At 44.8% G+C, this 16,421-nt stretch overlaps 1 protein-coding gene across 2 annotated transcripts in view; it reads left to right on the top strand.

Moving 5' to 3' along the window:
* Positions 1–16,421, top strand: part of FERMT2 (FERM domain containing kindlin 2) — an 88,049-nt gene that overhangs the window by 45,032 nt on the left and 26,596 nt on the right. The window contains exons 4-8 of one of the 2 annotated variants that reach the window (XM_075331140.1): positions 5,630–5,764; positions 7,048–7,080; positions 7,277–7,502; positions 9,686–9,788; positions 10,574–10,681. In XM_075331140.1, coding sequence (XP_075187255.1) covers positions 5,630–5,764; positions 7,048–7,080; positions 7,277–7,502; positions 9,686–9,788; positions 10,574–10,681 — 605 coding nt within the window. The remainder of the gene's footprint in view (positions 1–5,629; positions 5,765–7,047; positions 7,081–7,276; positions 7,503–9,685; positions 9,789–10,573; positions 10,682–16,421) is intronic. The other variant, XM_075331141.1, reaches the window with a different exon arrangement.

Raw genomic sequence — 16,421 nt, 5'->3', positions numbered from 1 at the left:
TGAGTGGCTGCTCCCCCCCCCATCCCCGGCCACACACGGCACAGAGGGCTTGTAGCTGTCTGGGTGGGAGGGAGGTGGGTGCAGTCTTTGAACCTCAGTCACACACCAGATTTAGCAGCTTCACCCCCTCCTACAGCTGCCAGGGACTTCAAAGCTTGTAACCGGATACACTACCGGCTTATATAAGTTCCTACTGCATGATAGGAAGTGCCCACACACAAGTGTTTCCTTATCGCTGCCCCCCCCCCCCCCCCCCCCCCCCCCCGAACAATGCCAAGGATCTTCAAGCTTTATCCTACGCTTATTGTATTCATACTTGTATGTATTGGGCCGGTATGGAGACTTCTGCAAACCTGGTGGTGGTGACTTCTCCCGTGCTGCACCTATTTTGTAGAATCGCTGCCTTGGACTTGTGCATTGTGCTTTCAACAATTCGCATTTTTTTATATCTGAGGGTCTATGTGACCTTCCATGGTGTATATACAGCCTGCTGTGGTCACAGATTTCTCCTCCGCACCCTGTCCTCACTTGTCACCGCACTCTGCACCTTCTATCTATGTTGGATAACAGCCGAGTGATGATTTCGGGAAGCTTTATCTTCCCTGCGCTGCAGCTATGGGCCGGTCCCTTTGCACCATGTAAATTCCCAAACATCTTAAACTGTCGTTGAACCCCCCTGATTTCAGGACGATCATTTATTGTGTATGGGGGGGCTCCCAACATCATTGGTGGAAAGAACGTGGACGTACCGTATTTCCATGCCCAATAAACCGTGCAAGACACCAGCCGAGCCGCCCAGTGTACATGTATATGGGATATCGGGAAGGATGGCTGTCGGATAAACTACCTGCTTTCTTTATGGCTGACATTAATAACTAAAGCTGGCCATTTGTCAAAAATGTGAGGTTGTTGCAAAAGTATACATACCCTATCATTTGCTTCAATGCATATATATAATGCAGAATCATATCATATAGAATTTATATTGCTTATATAGCGCCATCCTATTCCACAGCACTGTACAGACCTCATCCTCACTGTCCCCATCAGTATGTTTCAAAAAAGAGTATTGATGTAATTCCTTGAAGTAAAGTTACTTAAATATCCTGGATTATTCCTGATCATACATCACATCATAAAACCATGTAACACATCAAATAGTAACAAACATAAGGATAAAGATTAGAATCGGATAAGCAAAGTATATGATATATCTAATTGCTGCCAAACTGGGGAAATCTGCGTTTCGCCCTGCTTCCTCAGGGGGCATACTCTTTAACTTGATACCATTTTCAATTACTATATTGAGATGCTTTGCACCACTTGTGTGGGGTTTTTTTTTCTGTTTTTCTCGATTGTTCAAATCTAAAAGTGTATGTATATGTGTGTATGTGTATATATAATATATTATACAGTAAAGACAAAGTTTGGACACCTTCTCATTCAAAGCGTTTTCTTTATTTTCATGACTCTGAAAATTGTAGATTCACATCAAAGGAATCAAAACTATAAATTAACACATGTGGAATGAAATACTTAACAAAAAAGTGTGAAACAACTGAAAATTTCTTATATTCTAGGTTCTTCAAAGTAGCCACCTTTTGCTTTGATTACTGCTTTGCACACTCTTGGCATTCTCTTGATGAGCTTCAAGAGGTAGTCACCAGAAATGGTTTTCACTTCACAGGTGTGCCCTGTCAGGTTTAATAAGTGGCATTTCTTGCCTTTATAAAAGGGGTTGGGACCATCAGTTGTGTTGTGCAGAAGTCTGGTGGATACACAGCGGATAGTCCTACTGAATAGACTGTTAGCTGCTTTTTTCTTGCCATAATACAAATTCTATGTAAAGAAAAACGAGTGGCCATTATTACTAACTATAAAGAAAGGTCAGTCAGTCCGAAAAATTGGGAAAACTTTTTGAAAGTGTCCCCAAGTGCAGTAGCAAAAACCATCAAACGCTACAAGGAAACTGGCTCACATGAGGACCGCCCCAGGAAAGGAAGACCAAGCATCACCTCTGCTGCGGAGGATAAGTTTATCCGAGTCACCAGACTCAGAAATTGCAGGTTAACAGCAGCTCACATTAGAGACCAGGTCAATGCCACACAGAGTTCTAGCCGCAGACATCTCTAGAACAACTGTTAAGAGGAGACTTTGTGCAGCAGCCTTCATGGTAAAATAGCTGCTAGGAAACCACTGCTGAGGACAGGCAGCAAGCAGAAGATACTTGTTTGGGCTAAAGAACACAAGGAATGGACATTAGACCAGTGGAAATCTGTGCTTTGGTCTCATGAGTCCAAATTTGAGCTCTTTGGATCCAACCACCGTGTCTTTGTGCGACGCAGAAAAGGTGAACGGATGGACTCTACATGGCTGGTTCCCACAGTGAAGCATGGAGGAGGAGGTGTGACGGTGTGGGGGTGCTTTGCTGGTGACACTGTTGGGGATTTTATTCAAAATTTGAAGGCATACAGAACCAGCATGGCTAGCACAGCATCTTGCAGCGGCGTGCTTTTCCATCCGGTTTGCGTTTAGTTGGACCATCATTTATTTTTCAACAGGACAATGACCCCAAACACCTCCAGGCTGTGTAAGGGCTATTTGACTAAGGAGAGTGATGGGGTGCTGCGCCAGATGACCTGGCCTCCACAGTCACCAGACCTGAACCCAGTCGAGATGGTTTGCGGTGAGCTGGACCGCAGAGTGAAGGCAAAAGGGCCAACAAGTGCTAAGCATCTCTGGGAACTCCTTCAAGACTGTTGGAAAACCATTTCCGGTGACTACCTCTTGAAGCTCATCAAGAGAATGCCAAAAGTGTGCAAAGCAGTAATCAAAGCAAAAGGTGGCAACTTTGAAGAGCCTAGAATATGAGACATATTTTCACTTGTTTCCCACTTTTTGTTAAGCATTTCATTCCACATGTGTTACTTCACAGTTTTGATGCCTTCAATGTGAATCTACAATTTTCAGAGTCATGAAAATAAAGAATACTCTTTGAATGAGAAGGTGTGTCCAAACCTAAACTTTTAGTCTCTATATAATATATATTTGATTTTTTTTATAGAAGTGTTATTCCCATTACTTTGAAAGGGTCATTATTAAGGACTTGTTTTTTGTTTTGGGTAGTCTGATCTTGCAGTCATGCATTACTCCACATCGTCTTGTCTGACGTGATTTGCTAGGTTCACCTTTTCCCTATGTTAGTGGACAGTTCGGGGTGGGGGTAGCATCTTGTCAACCTGTAACACTAACTTTAAGGGTGTGGAAAGTGCCAACATATTACAGAGGGCAATACAAAGCTGGGGCTTTTAATCTATTTTTCCATTGACTCGCGCACTAAAGGCCGCTTTACACGCTGCGACATCGCAAGCCGATGCTAGCAATGTCGAGCGTGATAGCACCCGCCCCTATCGTTATGCCGATATGTGGTGATCGCTGCCCTAGCGAACATTATCGCTACGGCAGCGTCACATGCTCTGCGACGTCGCTGTGACCGGTGAACCGCCTCATTTCTAAGGGGGCGGTCCGTTCAGCGTCACAGCGACATCACTAAGCGGCCGCCCAATCAAAGCGTAGGGTCGGAGATGAGCGGGACGAACATCCCACCCACCTCCTTCCGTCCTCATTGCTGGCAGGACGCGTAGGTAAGGAGAGGTTCCTCATTCCTGCGGTGTCACACGGAGCGATGTGTGCTGCCGCAGGAACGACAAACAACATTGTTACTGCAGCAGCAACGATATTTGGGAAGTAGGGGGGCATGTCACCAATTAGCGATTTTGAACGTTTTTGCAACGATTCAAAATCACTAATAGGTGTCACACGCAACGACATCGCTAAAGCGGCCGGATGTGCGTCACAAATTCCGTGACCTCCAACGAGATCGCTTTAGCGATCTGAAGGGGTACTTTACACGTTGCGACATCGCTAGCATCGGCTAGCGATGTCCAGCGCGATAGCACCCGCCCCCGTCGCACATGCGATATGTGGTGATTGCTGCAATAGCGAACATTATCGCTACGGCAGCGTCACACGCACTTACCTGCTCGGCGACGTCGCTGTGACCGCAGAACAATCCCTCCTTCAAGAGGGAGGTGCGTTCGGCGTCACAGCGATGTCACCAAACGGCCGGCCAATAGCAGTGGAGGGGCGGAGATGAGCGGGACGTAACATCCCGCCCACCTTCTCCCTTCCGCATAGCCGGTGGATGCAGGTAAGGAGATGTTCGTTGTTCCTGCGGTGTCACACAGCGATGTGTGGTGCTGCAGGAACGACAAACAACATCGTATCTGCAGCAGGAGCGACATAATGGAAATGAACGACGTGACACAGATCAGCGGCTTTTGTCACTTTTGCCCTCTTTCATCGTCGCACCTGGGATTTACACATTGCGATGTCGCTACCGGCGCCGGATGTGCGTCACTAACGACGTGACCCCGATGATACATCAGTAGCGATGTCGCAGCGTGTAAAGCCCCCCTAAGATGAATTTCTTTAACCCACCAACTGATCTGTTAGTGTCTTTTTGGAGGATCAGAGGAAATGGAGTACCTGAGGAAAGCCCATGGAAACACTAGAAGAACAAATACACTTTGCAGCTTTTGCCCTTAGTTATATTTGAACCCAGGACCCCCAGCAGTGCTGCGCTTTTGATATGTCATCCCTTGTTTCTTCTTGCCCTTGTTTCTTCCTCGGCTTTGAATGTGACTTGTGCTCCATCTTTGCCCCAATTAGCACATGAAGCAGAAGGAGTTGGTGCCATTGACATCCACGAGCTCAGATTGGAATGTGTCACATTCTTTCATGATCATACAACCCAGGGCACAGACTAAGCCGGGAGCGGCAGCAGTGGTCGTGCCCCCCCCGCCCCCCCGGCCCACGCTCTTGCTGTTTGAAATTTTTTGTTCTTTCATCTGTCAAATATTGCAAAATTGCAGGCCAAACTATATTTCCCCTTAAAAGGCTGTTTGTCTGCTTGTCTTTTCAAGGCCTGGCAAAAAAAAAAAAATCCTTTTTGCTGCCAGTTTAAATACATAACTTTTTAAGTCTGTATTCGTGGCCAATGACCCGGCTCTTAAAATGTGATTTCTCAATTCGCAGTGAGTTCCAAAATACGTGTTTGGATCGACAGCTTCAATGCCGGCGTCAGAGGGGATCCTAAAGGGTCTTTACCCCCAATGATCCCCAGTCGACTGATTTTTGTTGAAATCAGTGATGGTAAATTGTGTTCCTCAAAATATAAGTATTCGGAAACCTCTTTTCTTAGAATTGTCAAAAAAAAATTCCAGGAGGGGTGAAAAGTTTCCATTACGGTTATCAATCATGGGTTAACCATTGCTTTATAACAGTGATAACCCAACTGTCAATTAATTGGTGCATTTCCAGGAGGCGCAACTGAGGAACAGAACAATTGAGAGTTCTAAGAAAAGATCCTCCTAGCATCATTTGATGGGGAGATGGCTTCTGTTTAGATTTAGCCCTTTCTTTTTGGGAACGCTGGGTGACTGCTTTGGAATAATAAGACTTTATCCTCTTGTTTATTATTATTATTATTATTATTATTATTATTATTATTATTATTATTTATTTTTATTTATTTTTAAGTAAATTTATTAATTTCCTGTTTTGGTAGATATCCGACACCCAGAAGAACTGTCACTTCTCCGAAAACCGCGAGATCCAACAAAGAAAAAAAAGAAAAAGATTGAGGATAATCAAACCGAAGAGAATATTCTGGAACTAGATGGACCTTTAACACCGGGGACTGGTCAGTATGGGACCGGGGAGCCGTCATCTATTGTCACGAATACCCAACTTCTGTCCTTCCCTCGGTTATATCCTCCTGCCTGGGGTCTCTTACACCCATGTTATACCCTATATACTAAGGTTATACACACATTCCGTTGTTATAGCCTTATGACAATGATGCTGTCGATCTTCCTTGAGATCCGAAGCATCAGGCATATTGAAATTCAACATGCCCTATCCTTACCACCCTTACATAATCTACGGATTTTGCAAGAAACAAAAAAAACTGCATCTCCTCTAAATAGAAAACAGCAAGTATGAACAGCTGCTACAACATGAAACATAACCGCATCCTCTGTAAGCGCTACACAATAGGATAGAGAGTTGCGCACAAGTCACAATGTATAGGGGAATGATGAAAAGCAAAACTGATATGGGAATACTAGACTGAAAAATACAATGAACTATCTGAAAAAGGGAAAAACATGAAAATACATTGTGCATAACTGCTATGAATAATAGGAATATGAGATGTTTAGCCATTGTATTGATCAATGCAAAAGAACCCTAAAACCACACCAAGGTAATCTCTATTTTTGGGGTCCCTAACCTCTGTGTAACCTCACCTGCAGTTAAAAACTTGTTCTGTATGGGAAGCAAAGGACGAAGCTATATATGTGAAATAAGACATGGCTATGGGAGGGGCAGGGTTCTCAGACAGACAGGGCAAACTAATGAAAGAATGTACGTCTGGAACACCATGGTGTGAACAAGGTGCAAGACTCAAACATACAACTAAACAATAGGATAAAGAGTTGAAAAATACAATGAACAATTTTTCAGTCTAGTATTCCCATAGCAGTTCTGCTTTTCATCATTCCCCTATACATTGTGACTTGTGTGCAACTCTTTATCCTATTGTATAGTTACATGTTTGAGTCTTGCACCATGTTCACACCATTGGTGTTCCAGGCGTACATTCTTTAATCTGTAAGCGCCAAGACATGGGCAAACATGGAATATATGACATTTAAATGCATTGATGCTATATAAAATAGACTTAGAAAAGTTAAGGTTGTTTGCTCACTAACTGGCCAGTTAATGTGAGCCCATCCACCGCGTCTAGGTGACCTCTTTTCTTTGATGGGTACCTGCTCTATTGTAATGCCTCTCCTGGACGAAGTCTACAAATGTAGGGGTTTTGTAGGATCCCATCTAGCACCGTCCTCCTATTCTTCGCTGTCTCTGGCTTTCTCATTTCCTTTCTTTTCTTTTTTTCCCTCTTTCCACTTCTTTCTATAGGAAATGATGTTCTTTACATCGGTCCCGTCAAAGGTGAGCGTTCTCTCTTCCTCAGTGTCTCTACTCCTGTCTTCATCCCTTCGTTTTCCCACCTTCTCGTATAATTTTTCTGGCCCGTGTAGCATGCAGGATATGACTTGTGCTGTGACAGTTTTTTAATTTTTTTGTTTGCCAAAACATTTAGTCCAAAAAATTTATTTTTTTTTTGTTAAATTCCCCTTTTCTTTAGGAAGTATTTACTCCAGCCCTGGCTTATATAGTAAGACCATGACCCCAACGTACGACTCCCGCGATGGCAGCCCTCTTTCACCCACTTCAGCATGGTTTGGCGATAGCGCTTTGTCAGAGGGTAATCCCGGCATACTGGCGGTCAGCCAACCAATCACATCTCCAGATATCCTGGCCAAATTGTACAAACCTCAGTCCCTTCTTGACAAAGCCAAAATCAATCAGGGGTAAGAAATGTTTGGTTGTGTGTGTGTGTGTGTGTGTGTGTGTGTGTGTGTGTAAAATATAGATGGAGATATATACAGTGCTGGCCAAAAGTATTGGCACCCCTGCAATTCTGTCAGAGAATACTCAGTTTCTTCTTGAAAATGATTGCAATCACAAATTCTTTGGTATTATTATCTTCATTTATTTTGCTTGCAATGAAAAAACACAAAGAATGAAACAAAAATCAAATCATTGATCATTTCACACAAAACTCCAAAAATGGGCCAGACAAAAGTATTGGCACCCTTAGCCTAATACTTGGTTGCACAACCTTTAGCCAAAATAACTGCGAACAACCGCTTCCGGTAATCATCAATGAGTTTCTTACAATGCTCTGCTGGAATTTTAGACCATTCTTCTTTGGCAAACTGCTCCAGGTCCCTGAGATTTGAAGGGTGCCGTCTCCAAACTGCCATTGTGAGATCTCTCCACAGGTGCTCTATGGGGTTCAGGTCTGGACTCATTGCTGGCCACTTTAGTAGTCTCCAGTGCTTTCTATCAAACCATTTTCTAGTGCTTTTTGAAGTGTGTTTTGGGTCATTGTCCTGCTGGAAGACCCATGACCTCTGAGAGAGACCCAGCTTTCTCACACTGGGCCCTACATTATGCTGCAAAATTTTTTGGTAGTCTTCAGACTTCATAATGCCATGCACACGGTCAAGCAGTCCAGTGCCAGAGGCAGCAAAGCAACCCCAAAACATCAGGGAACCTCTGCCATGTTTGACTGTAGGGACCGTGTTCTTTTCTTTGAATGCCTGTAAACTCTATGTTGATGGCTTTTCCCAAAAAGCTCTACTTTTGTCTCATCTGACCAGAGAACATTCTTCCAAAACGTTTTAGGCTTTGTCAGGTAAGTTTTGGCAAACTCCAGCCTGGCTTTTTTATGTCTCAGGGTAAGAAATGGGGTCTTCCTGGGTATCCTACCATACAGTCCCTTTTCATTCAGACGCCGACGGATAGTACGGGTTGACACTGTTGTACCCTCGGACTGCAGGGCAGCTTGAACTTGTTTGGATGTTAGTCGAGGTTCTTTATCCACCATCCGCACAATCTTGCGTTGAAATCTCTCGTCAATTTTTCTTTTCCTTCCACATCTAGGGAGGTTACCACAGTGCCATGGGCTTTACACTTCTTGATGACACTGTGCACTGTAGACACAGGAACTTTCAGGTCTTTGGAGATGGATTTGTAGCCTTGAGATTGCTCATGCTTCCTCACAATTTGGATTCTCAAGTCCTCAGACAGTTCTTTGGTCTTCTTTCTTTTCTCCGTGCTCAGTGCTCAATGTGGTACACACAAGGACACAGGACAGAGGTTCAGTCAACTTTAATCCATGTCACCTGGCTGCAAGTGTGATTTAGTTAATGCCAACACCTGTTAGGTGCCACAGGTAAGTTACAGGCGCTGTTAATTACACAAATTACAGAAGCATCACAGGATTTTTCAAACCGTGCCAATACTTTTGTCCTCCCTCTTTTTGTTTTTTTTATGTTTGGTGTGGAATTATATCCAATTTGGCCTTTATGACAATTTTTTTTATTTTTTTTCCTTGAAGACAAATTTAATGAAGATAATAGCAAAGAATGTGTGATTGCAATCATTTTCAGGAAGAAACGGAGTATTCTCTGATAGAATTGCAGGGGTGGCAATACTTTTGGCCAGCTGTCTGTGTGTGTGTGTGTGTGTGAGAGAGAGAGAGAGAGAAATATATATTTTACATACATACATACATACATACATACATACATACATACATACATACATACATACATACATACATACATACATATATATATTAAATAATATTATACACACACATATATTAAATAATATTATACACACACATATATTAAATAATATTATACACACACATATATTAAATAATATTATACACACACACATATTAAATAATATTATACACACACATATATTAAATAATATTATACACACACATATATTAAATAATATTGTGTGTGTGTGTGTGTATATATATATATATATATATATATATATATATATATATATATATATATAATTATATGTGTGTGTATATATACACACACATTAAATAATATTATGTGTGTTTATATATAAAAATAAATAAAATTATATTTATATTTTTTTCATTTTCTCTCCTTTTCAGCTGGCTGGACTCTTCGCGATCACTTATGGAACAAGATGTCAAAGAAAATGAGGCTTTACTGCTGCGATTCAAGTATCACAGCTTCTTTGATTTGAATCCGAAGGTAATTCTGGAATTCTAATCTTATTTAACCCCTTTTGATGCCCTACATTTTTTTCATCCATTGTCCTCATATTCCAATACTTCATGTCTAATATCTTAAGACGTAGCGCCCAGAGGAACTTAGAGTCTCACTTCCAGGCATTTCTTTAAATTTTACAAGTTTATGGTATGGAGGAATAGAGGCATCACAATAAGGAATTTGCTCCTTGAATGACAGAAAAACAAGTTTATCCTTTAAGGGCATTCTATACGGAAAAAGGTAACATGAGGAAATGACTTAGGCCGATAAGGAATGTGCCAAGTCTGTATTACAGGATATGTGTGACCACAGACCAAGAACTACTGCTGCAATCCACCTTCTATCAGCAAAAAAAATCCTTCCTAATCACCCCAACACAGCAGATGTGTAAAATGATGACAATCTCTAACTTAAAGGGACACTCTAGAAGTGCTGGTATTTTTTTCTTAGTTTACCATGACTGCAAACAATTGGGTCTATCATAGTCTGTGTGACAATGGGAAACTCTCCATGCCTCTCCTCCGATGTTGGATGTTGTCCCACGTAAGGCCCTCTTCTATATTTCCATAAAATTGCACATCCACCTCTCCCTCTTTTCTCAAACCTTTTTGTATGGCCTCTACCTGCAGCAGGAGCTTCTCCCCAATGCTAGATCTTCTTTTTCCACTAAACTGATCCGATCCCCCTTTTTTTTTTTTTTTTTTTTTAAAGTGCTAGGTTTTGCCATTTTGTACTGACTGTGTGTTTTTCTTTTCTTGTGTTTGTAGTATGACGCCATCCGCATCAATCAGCTCTTTGAACAAGCAAAATGGTCCATCCTGCTGGAGGAGATTGAGTGCACAGAGGAGGAGATGATGATGTTCGCCGCTCTGCAGGTGGGTAGATGAGGACTTCATGAAGTCTGGTTTAATATTTTTCTTTTTCTTTTTTTTTTTTCTCCTTTACCTGTTAGTCTTAGGGCGGCTTTGCACACTATGACATCACAGGTGCGATGTCGGAGGGGTCAAATCGAAAGTGACGAACATCCGGCGTCACTTGCGATGTCATAGTGTGTAAATCCTAGATGATACGATTAACGAGCGCAAAAGCGTCGTTATCGTATCATTGGTGCATTCTCCGACATTTCCATAATGCCGGTGCAGCGACGGGCGATGTAGTTCCTTGTTCCTGCGGTAGCACACATCGCTGTGTGTAAAGCCGCAGGAGCGAGGAACATCACCTTACCTGCCGCCGGCTACTATGAGAAGGAAGGAGGTGGGAGGGATGTTTACATCCTGCTCATCTCTGCCGCTTTTGGTCGCCTGCCGTGTGACGTCGCAATGACGCCGCACGACCTGCCCCCTTAGGAAGGAGGCGGGGCGACGGCCAGAGCGACGGTCGCAGGGCAGGTGAGTGCATGTAAAGCTGGCGTAGCGATAATGTTCGCTACAACAGCAATCACAAGATATCGCACGTGCGACGGGGGCGGACACTATCGCACTCGACATCGCAGCATCGGCTTGCGATGTTGTAATGTGCAAAGCCCGCCTTAGTGTTGGGGACTAATGATGAGCGGGCACTACCATGCTCGGGTGCTCAGTAATCGTAACTAGTGATGAGCGGGCACTACCATGCTCGGGTGCTCAGTAATCGTAACTAGTGATGAGCGGGCACTACCATGCTCGGGTGCTCTGTACTCGTAACTAGTGATGAGCGGGCACTACCATGCTCAGATGCTCTGTACTCGTAACTAGTGATGAGCGGGCACTACCATGCTCAGGTGCTCAGTAATCGGAACTAGTGATGAGCGGGCACTACCATGCTCGGGTGCTCTGTACTCGTAACTAGTGATGAGCGGGCACTACCATGCTCGGGTGCTCAGTAATCGTAACTAGTGATGAGCAGGCACTACCATGCTCTGGTGCTCTGTACTCGTAACTAGTGATGAGCGGGCACTACCATGCTCGGGTGCTCAGTACTCGTAACTAGTGATGAGCGGGCACTACCATGCTCGGGTGCTCAGTACTCGTAACTAGTGATGAGCGGGCACTACCATGCTCGGGTGCTCTGTACTCGTAACTAGTGATGAGCGGGCACTACCATGCTCGGGTGCTCTGTACTGGTAACTAGTGATGAGCGGGCACTACCATGCTCGGGTGCTCAGTGCTGGTAACTAGTGATGAGCGAGCACTACCATGCTCGGGTGCTCTGTACTGGTAACTAGTGATGAGCGAGCACTACCATGCTCGCGTGCTCAGTACTGGTAACTAGTGATGAGCGGGCACTACCATGCTCGGGTGCTCAGTACTGGTAACTAGTGATGAGCGGGCACTACCATGCTCGGGTGCTCAGTACTGGTAACTAGTGATGAGCGGGCACTACCATGCTCCGGTGCTCAGTACTGGTAACTAGTGATGAGCGGGCACTACCATGCTCCGGTGCTCAGTACTGGTAACTAGTGATGAGCGGGCACTACCATGCTCAGGTGCTCAGTACTGGTAACTAGTGATGAGCGGGCACTACCATGCTCGCGTGCTCAGTACTGGTAACTAGTGATGAGCGGGCACTACCATGCTCGCGTGCTCAGTACTGGTAACTAGTGATGAGCGGGCACTACCATGCTCAGGTGCTCAGTACTGGTAACTAGTGATGAGCGGGCACTACCATGCTCGGGTGCTCAGTACTGGTAACTAGTGATGAGCGGGCACTACCATGCTCGGGTGCTCAGTACTGGTAACTAGTGATGAGCGGGCACTACCATGCTCGCGTGCTCAGTACTGGTAACTAGTGATGAGCGGGCACTATCATGCTCGGGTGCTCAGTACTCGTAACTAGTGATGAGCGGGCACTACCATGCTCAGGTGCTCAGTACTCGTAACTAGTGATGAGCGGGCACTACCATGCTCAGGTGCTCAGTACTCGTAACTAGTGATGAGCTGGCACTACCACGTTCAGGTGCTCAGTACTGGTAACTAGTGATGAGCGAGCACTACCATGCTCGGGTGCTCTGTACTCGTAACTAGTAATGAGCGGGCACTACCATGCTTGGGTGCTCAGTACTGGTAACTAATGATGAGTGGGCACTACCATGCTCGGGTGCTCTGTACTCGTAACTAGTGATGAGCGGGCACTACCATGCTCGGGTGCTCTGTACTTGTAACTAGTGATGAGCGGGCACTACCATGCTCGGGTGCTCAGTACTCGTAACCAGCAGTTGGATGCTTGGATGGGTGCCGCTTGAGTACCAGAGTATAATAAAAGTCAATGGGGGACTCGAGCATTTTTCCAGGACCTCTTCCAGAAAAATGCTCGAGTTCCCCATTGACTTCTATTATACTTTGGGTACTCAAATTGAGTCTGTCCAAGTGTCCAACTGATTCTTACGAGTACCGAGCACCCGAGCATGGTAGTGCCCGCTCATCACTAGTTACGAATACTGAGCACCCGAGCATGGTAGTGCCCGCTCATCACTAGTTACGAGTACAGAGCATCTGAGCATGGTAGTGCCCGCTCATCACTAGTTACGAGTACAGAGCACCCGAGCATGGTAGTGCTCGCTCATCACTAGTTACGAGTACTGAGTACCCGAGCATGGTAGTGCTCGCTCATCACTAGTTACGAGTACAGAGTACCCGAGCATGGTAGTGCTCGCTCATCACTAGTTACGAGTACTGAGTACCCGAGCATGGTAGTGCCCGCTCATCAATAGTTACGAGTACTGAGCACCCGAGGAGCGTGGTAGTGCCCGCTCATCACTATTTGGGACCTGTTACCATTCTCATCCTTTCCCGTGGGTCTTTTGTGACAGGGAAGAGATTTTGCTTCTGATATTATTTGGTCCGGTCTATATCTGTGGACTTGGTCTCTGATCCTCTGCGTTCCTGGCAGGGAGTGTGCAGCACATCTGAGAGCCGGGCCTGGAATAGACGCTCTTCCTGCATCTTTGCTGAGCTTTGCACATCTTTAAGACTGTACAGTTGACAAAAACAACAATATTTTTCTAGTTCATCATTTTATTTTTTTTCATTTTTTTTTAATACAAAGATTTTTTTCCTGTTGCTCCGGTCTGTTCTTTGTGTTCTTTTTCCTAAATACAGATCGTCCTCTGTTTTTCGTGCATACTTAACATTTGTAGCTGCTCTCTGCGACCGCTAGAGGCGGGGTCACAGCCTGCTGCGCTCCAGCTGTTTAGAAAGTCTGTGTAGGATGGGAAACAAAACAAAAGAGAGAGCACGTAGAGAGCAGGGCATCCTGGGAGTTGTAGTTTGTTGACTCTAGTGACCTAAATTGGTCATTTATTGGCTTTGCCATTTTTTTTTTTTTTATTGTAATTATACAGGAAATTCCTTTTGGATTATTTTATTTTTTCTCCTCCGGAGTCAGAGCAGAGAGACTCAAAAAAAAAAATCGGTTTAAAGTTCCATTACCTCGCCTGTCTATGTATTACATGTACTGTATATGAATAACCAGACTGTAATACCGCATTTCCTCACAAGTGGCAACTGCAGGGAGAAAAGAATGGCCGGAAACTCTATTTTCTCCCAGCGATCACAGGTGATCAATAGGGATTTCTTAAAGGGGTTGTCCATTAATTGGACTAACCTTTTTTCTGACTTCACATGTTTCCTTAAGGTAAAATAATAAAGCCTATACTCTCCTCCCGTGCCAATGCGATTCCAGCAGTGTCAGAGTTCGCGTGGGGCTGTGACGTCATGCGAGCCCTGCGTCCAGTCGGCACCGGCTTCCTTCTCTTCGCCTTTGGACCAAACAAGTTAATCAACAGGAAGTGAGGGCTGAGGCTATACTCCCTTCCTGTTGATTGCTCATTTGGTCCGAAGGCTGGGAGAAGGAAGTCTGCGCTGATTGGATGCACCGTGAACCGGGACACTGCTGGAACAGCGCCGGTATAGGAGGGGAGTCCAGGCTTAATTTTAGGCCGGCTTCACAATTGCGATTAACTCGCACGAGTGCAATGCGAGAAAATCTCACATTGCACTCGGATCAATGTTAAGCAATGAGGCAGCTCCCATGTGCTATTTTTTTCTCAGTCCAAATCGGACTGAGAAAAAAATCGCAGCATGTTGCGCTTTGGTGAGTTTCTCGCGCGTGTCTCCCTAACGAAACACTGGGTGCGTGGAAAAAACGGATGTCACACGGACGGCACACACACCCATCCTAGTGACATGCGTTTTTCTAAATACATTTATCGCATGTTGCAGAAAACACTGGAAATGAGTGAGGTCTCTCAATGTCGGTCAATTTCTGTCAGTCGGTCTGTCTGTCGGTCTCTATCTCCCTCTTCCCCCTTTCTCATACTCACCGATCACTGCGCTGCGCTGCACGGCTGTCACAAAGTTCCAGCGGCTTTTTCTCTTTTGAAAAAGCCAGACACTCATTATTCCATCTTGTATTCACTGCTTTCCCTGCCCACCAGCGCCTATGATTGGTTACAGTCAGACACACCCCCACATTGAGTGACACCTGTCTCACTGCAACCAATCACAGCCGCCGGTGGGCGGGTCTATATCATGCAGTAAATTAAATAAATAATTAAAAAATTAAAACGGCATGCTGTCCCCCCCAATTTTCATACGAGCCAGGGTAAAGCCATACGGCTAGAGGCTGGTATTGTCAGGATGTGGAGCGCCACGTTATGGGGAGCCCCCCACCGTAAAAATATCAGCCAGCAGCCTCCTGAAATTGCCGCATCCATTAGATGCGACAGTCCCGGGACTGTACCCGGCTCATTCCGAATTGCCCTGGTGCGGTGGCAATCGGGGTAATAAGGCGTTAGTGGCAGCTATGGGCTGCTGCCATTAAGTCCTAGGTTAATCATGGCAGGCGTCTCCCCGAGATACCTTCCATGATTAATCTGTAAGTTAAAGAAAAAAAAAACATACACCCAAAAATCCTTTTTATTTTAAATAAATGACAAAAAAAAACCCCACCCTTTCATCACTTTATTCAAATACCCCTCCAGGTCCGACATAATCCACAGAGGTCCCACGACGCTTTCAGCTCTGCTACATCAGAAGCTGACGGAGAGCGGTCACAGACCACGACCGCTCTCTGTGAGCTCCCCGCAGCTACTGAAGTGAGTCGTGCTATCAGCGATGACGTCACTCAGGTTACCCGCGGCCACAGATCTCAACTGGAGGACTTAATCTGTGGCCGCGGGTAACCTCAGTAACTGCACCGCTGATAGCGGAGATCACTTCAGTCACTCAGGGGATTTGCGGTCACCGGTGACACCTTCATGAGACTCGGTCCGATTTTACACTCGCAAGTGTGATTCCAGCCTTATCTGGGGTAAAAATGTGGAATCAGAAGAGGTTTTTAGCAGTGAATAACCCCTTTAAGTCAGACTATGCAGCTGAATTTATGTATAGAGACCAAGGCCATAATTAAAGTAGATTTTGCCAAAATTTGTGGAATTTGTGCAAATTTTTGATGCTTTCATGGCTCCATTAGCAAAAGTGGAGACGCTAGGGCAGAACGTTACCAAGCGCACCCAGCAAATTCATCATTTATGACATGAAAGTGGCGTGAATAATAAGACATTTACACCAGACCCTGGCGGAGGCGTACGTCTGTCAAAATGTGTAAAATTCATTAACAAGGTGGGCGCTCCCAGTG

This window comes from Anomaloglossus baeobatrachus, chromosome 12, assembly GCF_048569485.1.
Source record: "Anomaloglossus baeobatrachus isolate aAnoBae1 chromosome 12, aAnoBae1.hap1, whole genome shotgun sequence".
Taxonomy (NCBI): domain Eukaryota; kingdom Metazoa; phylum Chordata; class Amphibia; order Anura; family Aromobatidae; genus Anomaloglossus; species Anomaloglossus baeobatrachus.
The sequence above is the reverse complement of the archived record's forward strand: the minus strand, read 5'-3'. Positions and strand labels throughout refer to the sequence as shown.